Here is a 6,793-nt window from a genome sequence, read left to right as displayed (position 1 = left end):
GCTGCTGTCTCGATGCTGACCAAGTGTCCCCCGTCAGCCCTGCACGCCAGCTGAGCCTCCTCGTAGCTGGTTCTGCGYGAGGCGTCGTGAAAATAAACGATTTTGTAGCAGGGTTTCTGCGTGCCACGCCTGCAAACCGTCTGGCCTGCGGAGAGTGATGCCACAGGATTTTTAGTTTCTATGTTTTCATGCGTCTGTATTCTTGTATTTCTCTAGTACAGCACTAAAACTGTCGTTCTTTCATCTTTAGATAAAACAATTCCTCTCTGAGCCTGAATCCAAGGACACCTCACTGCCTGAGAGCCTCAAAATATGGAAACAACAGTGAATTGGGTGGAGCAAGTTTGGGGTGGTTGACATCATGACCTGTAAAGATCATTGGAGAATTAAGACCCAATATGTTAATAAAGAACTTATAAAAGGTGAAGATCTCGTGACCTGGTGTCCATTTTGGGTGTAGCCTCAGGAGGAGGCTTTGTCTGCCCTCAATGTACCAGTAGGCCTGTTAGGCCTGGATTAAAGTTGTGTATTCTCATTCTCTTAAGTTTGTCTGGCCTCTCTTTCAGATAAGCCTGATTGATAAGGCATCAAGAGGAGGGAAAGTTGTTACGGGAAGGAGTAAAATTAATGATAAAACGTCGATTTTGGTGAGTTTTGTGCTGTTTGTATGGAAACACAACACAGGAAAAGCTTCTTAGGGATTTCCTTGCTCAAGCAGAGGTGGCAAGATTTTGTTTTTTGGGGTTTATGTTTCATGGAGTGGATATTGAAGTGTCACAGARTATTTTGGGTTGGAAGAAACCTCAAAAAGCATCTCATTCCACCCCCTGCCTGTTCTTYCACCCTCTTCTATCCCARGGTGCTCCAAGTCCSATCCAACCCAACCTTGGACACTCCCAGGGACGAAACATCCACAACTTCCCAGGCCAAGCTGGGTCTCACCACCCTCACARAGAAAAATTTCATACRAAAATCCACCCTCAAACYCYYCCAGTTYCCAATTTCTACCCCGTGGATCACAACAGAGTTCCCACATCCCAATTTCCAGCACTGTTTTGTGTTCTGTCACATTTCTGACTGCCCAGGGAGTAAACAATGTCTGTTTTCAGACTCTCAGAAGCCAAGGACTCTCCCAAGCAGAAGCAGCCCGGCTTATTTTGGTTACGAGGGAAGATCAAAGTGAAAAGACACATCATCTAAAATTACGCACTTTGTGTGTTTCTCGGCAGAGCAGTCCCAATATTTAGACTGCAGAAACAAACAGTTTTGTTTTTGCTCGGTAAATATTTCTTTCCAGGCACAATCTGCTAACCTACATCTTGTTACAGAAGGAAAACATTCAGCAACATTTGTAACGTGCTTGGAACAAATGGGATAATACAAGGACGGGGCATTATGAACCCATCCTGGGGATGTTTCCTGGCTTTTTAAAATTTTATGWTGGTCCTTGGAAGAGTGAGAGTTTAAACACCTTTCACATTGGGATTTTTGAACAGTTAAATAGCCAGAATCAGAGTTTGCTAGCATTTTACACAGAAATTAGGGTCAGGATTTTTACTATTTTACACAGAAATTACAATAGGAACAGGATTTTTACTATTTTACATAGAAATTAAAATAGGAACAGGATTTTTATGACAACAGCAGTATTAAAGAATGCATTTCTAGCACAGCCTGGGTTTCTCTTGGGAACTTGACTGTCAGAGCAAAAGGCAAAGCCCCTTACCTCTCCTGAGAGACACATCCACTGCTGCYGGGAGAGGCATAAGGAAAACACAGACAGCACATTTTCATTAAAAATTGCAACTTTCTAGAAACAGCACCACAGAAACTGCGCTCAGTTTTTTTTCATGATTAACTGGCAGAAAGTCTCTGCCTTATCAGCCAAACTTGCCATTCCTTTTAGCAAAGGAAAAGCTGATTGGAGTTGATTCCTGGCTGGACTTCATTGCTCTTTCGGGTCCCAGACTCGGTTTAGAGCATTGTACCAGCACTCTGAGCAAGGCTGAAAGGATTCCTTGTATTTCCCCTTTATCTCCTCACTCGGGATCTGCCCCAGAGCCCGCTGACTGCAGCGAGCCCCCCAGGGCAGAACGGCGGGGAAAATCAGCTGGAAAAGTTGGAAAAGAACTCCAGAACCACCGAATCCAACCTCCCCACCAGCGCCGCAAAGCAGCGGCATCCCTGCCCATGTCGCGACAGTGCCCGCGCATCCCGACCCTCGCAGCGGCACCCGAGGGACCCGAGGGGATAGGGAAGATCCCCCAGGATCCCAGAATGACCCCGAGCCCCTCTTACCGCTGAGCAGCCGCGCCCCGGCAGCGCAGCCCAAAGCGGCCGCGCACAGCGCAGCAGCCGCCAGCATCGCTCCGCCGGGCAGCGGGGACAGCCGGCACCTCCTCCTCCTCCTTCCTTCCCTCCTTCCTTCCTTCCTTCCCTGCCTCTTCCCTGCCTCCTTCCCTCTCTCCTCCTCCTCCTCTCGGGCCGCGGGCCAGCGGGCTGGGCTCAGCTCCGACTCCGCGCAATCAGCGCTGCCCGCAGCGCTCCGGGGCTCTCTCCTCTCGCTGCTTTTCCTCGGATCGCGCTCCGAGCTCTTCATCCCTCCTGCATCCCCTTCCATCCATTTTTATACCCCCATTCCATCCCCGCCCACCGCAGCCAGCGCCAGGAGCCWCCCACGGGCGGATCCATCCCCGCGACGAGGATTTTGGCTTTTTTCCCCTTCTTTTTGGAAGGTTGTTCCTTCGCTTTCCCAGATCTGGCTTTGCTTTGAAGAAGCGGGATGAGCTTTATCGCTCCCTACCCGTTAATTCAAACTCTGATTTATTTTATCCATCCCAATCATCGTTTTCTAGGTATTCTGAGCTGGGAGGGATCACAAGGATCACCAAGTCCAGTTTGCAGTGAATAATCGCGGGATTGAACCCACAATCTCGGCGTTTTTAGCGCACGATGCGCTCGCTGCGCAGAGGGAACGGCCTCGGGAAGGGAAAATCCAGCACGGGAGCTCCTTTTCCCTCTGGATGAACGCCGAGCCCTTTTCCTGGAGGTCGGGAAGCTGCTCAGCACCTGTTTCCTGCAGCTCGGGCTCCCCATCCAGCCCAGGTTTTTATGGCTCGGGCTCCAAGAGCTTTTCCCAGGTCACGGAAAAGGGGCAGAGCACCGAGGAGAATCTGCTCAGACAGAAAATAACGGCGCTCAGTGCTTTAAAATAGGAAATCAATGATTTTATGGAAGCCTTAAAACCTGGAGCCATTTTTGGGGATGCTATTTCTGAAATTGGTATTTTAAGGAGAGAAAAATCCTTTAAAATACCCTGAAAAAGCCGGCTCCGGGTCAGCAGAGCCGGGAATCCCAGAGGGAAGTGCCGGGAAGCTGCTGGCTCTGCAACTTGGGTCACATCTGCAAGATTTCCTGGCTTTTTCAGAAATACAGAAACACCTTGACTACCCGACTTTTCCCGAATCTCAGTCAGAATTAAAGCAAAATCAAAGCCTTCACCACTTTTGAAAAATAGCAAAGCTTCCATTTCCTTCTCTTCACCACTACTTAGAAACAAATGGAAAATATAGAGAAAATAAAGGAGTAAAGTACAAAAAAATAGCAGCAGCAGCCTTTTAATTTCTAAATCTTATGTGTTACTACAGGATAAAACTGAGTAATTATTGTAGTAGTAATAACAATAATAGTAACAAAAAAAATCATAAATAATAACAGCAACAACAACAATAATAATAAAGAACAGGATGCCTTTTCCCCCCTAAATAGAATCTGGATATTCAAACCAAGGGAAATACAAACCAGGCCCAGCTTGAAGGCCCAGAATTTGGGCCAAGCAGACAGACTTGGTACAGAATTTTAATAAACTCTGAGAAGAGCAAGATCTTAACAAGAACCAGCTTAAAAGCTTGAATAAGGAGGGAGGAGAAAAGGAGGCTTTTATGTCCRAAATGAAGACGTCATTCCTGAAAGTATCTCTTGAAATCTTGTTTTCCAGGTTATTTCTTGAATCACTGCACTTATCAACTTTAATACTTCAGTGCTACTCTGTACAATGGAGGAATTAAATTGTATTAATTCAGATATGTGGCTCTTCAGAAAGGCAGATGTTGAACCTTCAGCTCATTTATCTCTGCTTTGTATCTTGGGAATTACAACAGAAGGAAAGAAAAGCCTTAATAAAGCACAGACCCCTCACTCCTGGGTTTTGTTCTCCTGATAAATATCCGGCCAGGCAGGCAAAACCATCATAAATCAGTGAATCTACTGCTGGTTRTAATAAAAATCCCTCCATGGACTTTCTTTATTGCTCAAATTCRCTTTCTGAGAGCTTTTTAGGGAGCAGGGCAGCCAGTTTGATAATTTCATTATAAACTGAGTTTTTGTGTTTTAGTGGAGAAAAACCTGGAGACAGCAATGGAAAAAATAAAAAAAAAAATAACAATGGCCAGGCTGTAAAGATCCTTTTGGCACACTAAACTGAGAAATTTAGACTCTGCCTTATTCCTCGTGGGTTTGAGATTGAAAATTGTGCAATAATGTTATTTAGCTCGGTTAAACTTCATTCACCTCCTGTTGCTTCCTGCTGTCTGGCCTGGATTTTCTGAGTCCCACARCCTGCAGGATCCTCTTTGCTTCAGGAATTTGTGGGGTGAACCCACATTTGCTTCCCAAATCAAATTTGCAGAGTTTGCTCCCTCACTTTTGTTCATGTCTGAATCCRAYCTGAAATCTGGATTTGAACACTRAGAGACACCTATGATTGATAATAAYCTTARCATTATTCTTATTCYACCCARTGCATTAATTTTAATTTTCTTAGACTYATGGGAGGCTTTTAGGATGTCTTCTATTTGTATAAAGCCATTTACTCCTTGAAATGAATATTTCTGGCTGCACAATGCCCGAAAATGCAAAACCTGGCTTCCATCGATGGTTGGAAAACACCTCCAAAACCATCAAATCCATTGAATTAAAATAAAATAAAATAAAAAAATGCAACTCAGTGAACTGCTGCTGGCTCCAGGCAGGATTCCCAAAGCAGACTAATTGCTGGTAATGGATGAGATGCCTTTTGGGATTATTTATGGGGAAAGGGGGATTGCTGACTGGCAGGAAAAGCTTGCAGAGCTCAGCACCTCCCTGCCCCTTTCACAGATTGCTCTGCCTGGCCCGAATCCCAAACCCAGGCTGCAGCTTTCCACTCCAAATTGAGCCTGCTTCACTAAAATTAGAAAAAAAAAAATAAATTGATAACTGCAGAGTCAGGCTGAAAGTGCAAAATTGTGATGTTTAATGGTGGTTGCCTGGGTTGGCTCTGTTTGTGTGAGTTTTGCTGATGTGTGGCCCATTAATTAATCAGTTGAATAATTGCAGCTCCAGTAGAAGTTTCCATCTCTTTTCAGGCCATTTTTACTCCAGCTCAGCTTTCCAAGGATGGGAAAGGATTAAGGAAGGATCAATCCTTCACCAAGGATGGGAAAGAGCTGCCACCACAGGCCTTGATTTAATTAATTCAACAAAAATTTAGGGAAGACAAATGTGAGAACAGAGGCCTCTGTGAGGCTGAGATGAGCCCAGGCAGAACGGGAACTGAAAACTGCAAATCTGGAGAAGAAAAACTCAAAAAATACATTTTGTCCTCATGTTTTTTAGTGTGAATGAGCAGTGAATGAGGCTTGATGGGAATTTAATTTCACCATCCTTCCTATTGATGCTTCTGTGTCCTCAGAATTCCCTTGGGCCTGATTCCTGCTTCCAAATTCCTGCTTCCAAATTCCTGTTCCAAATTCCTGCTTCCAATTCCTTCTTCAAATTCCTCTCCCAAATTCCCATTTCCAGTCTGCCAGACCTTTTTACCTGGCCGTGTGGCTAGTGATTGTTGCAGTGGGCAATCAGCTAACTACACTGCCTGGTAACCAGGCTGATGGAGAACATTTCACCCCTTCTGTTTAAAAAAATATACTTTTGTATCATTATTAAGTGTTTTATCCATGTTAAAATTGTTGGTTGTTAAGGTAAGTGGTCAGAGGAAAAATAAAACTTGTMTATACGGTGAGTTTAATATTTAATCATTGCTTGGAACTCCCTTCACTTACCAGCTTGTTTAATAAAACATGAAAAATAAATAGGAATTATTTATATCTGGCGGATAAGCTGAAGGATGCAACATAAAAAAATTCTCAGTCAGGTCTGGATGTAGAAACAGTTAAGTGTACAGCAAATTAAAATAAASTTTAAACAACAGACAGGGTTCTTGGTGCAGGAAAATTCCCAAATTGAGGATTTCTCATGATTTTACCAACATGTGCCACTCACTGCTGTGGGCAGGGGAGATTCTGGAACCAAAGCTGCAAATCAATCCCATTAGGAATAAATTCCCAGTTGGAATAAGGAAGTTTGGGGTGTCCTGTGCTTTGTTTTGGTGGCAGTGAGGTTAGTGATTGTGGCTGAGGGAGACAATCAGCTAACTGCACTGCCTGCAAACCAAGCACTGCTCAGCGAATCCACACCTGCAACCAGAGAAAACACTTCCAATATTCCTATTCTCCATCTCCTCAAATGCTCCTWAAAGAATGRGGAATCATTATTAATATMGAATAAATAWATAATTAAATWAATATGAAAAGTAATAAATATTTCTATATAAATACATTTCATTTCTATACATTTCATTTCTATAAATAGATATAATTGGTATAATTTCTATATATAAGATATAAATAATATAAATTTTATTTATATATACGGTTTATAAACATTTTATTTCTATGAAAATATATTAAATTTTTAA

The 6,793-nt window shown here is 43.4% G+C and overlaps 1 protein-coding gene across 1 annotated transcript in view; it reads right to left on the bottom strand.

Annotated features, from left to right (window-relative positions):
- LAYN (layilin) overlaps positions 1-2,584 on the bottom strand; it is an 8,395-nt gene extending 5,811 nt beyond the window's left edge. The window contains exons 1-2 of the mRNA XM_057384822.1: positions 2,299-2,584; positions 3-145 (exon numbers count right to left, since the gene is read on the bottom strand). Of these exons, the coding sequence (XP_057240805.1) occupies positions 3-145; positions 2,299-2,365 (210 nt within the window). The 5' untranslated portion in view covers positions 2,366-2,584. The remainder of the gene's footprint in view (positions 1-2; positions 146-2,298) is intronic.
- Positions 2,585-6,793: the final 4,209 nt, after the last annotated feature.

This window comes from Malurus melanocephalus, unplaced genomic scaffold (assembly GCF_030028575.1).
Source record: "Malurus melanocephalus ecotype Western Australia unplaced genomic scaffold, MMel_1.1 scaffold_749, whole genome shotgun sequence".
NCBI classification, from domain to species: domain Eukaryota; kingdom Metazoa; phylum Chordata; class Aves; order Passeriformes; family Maluridae; genus Malurus; species Malurus melanocephalus.
This window is presented reverse-complemented; position numbering and strand designations above follow the sequence as displayed.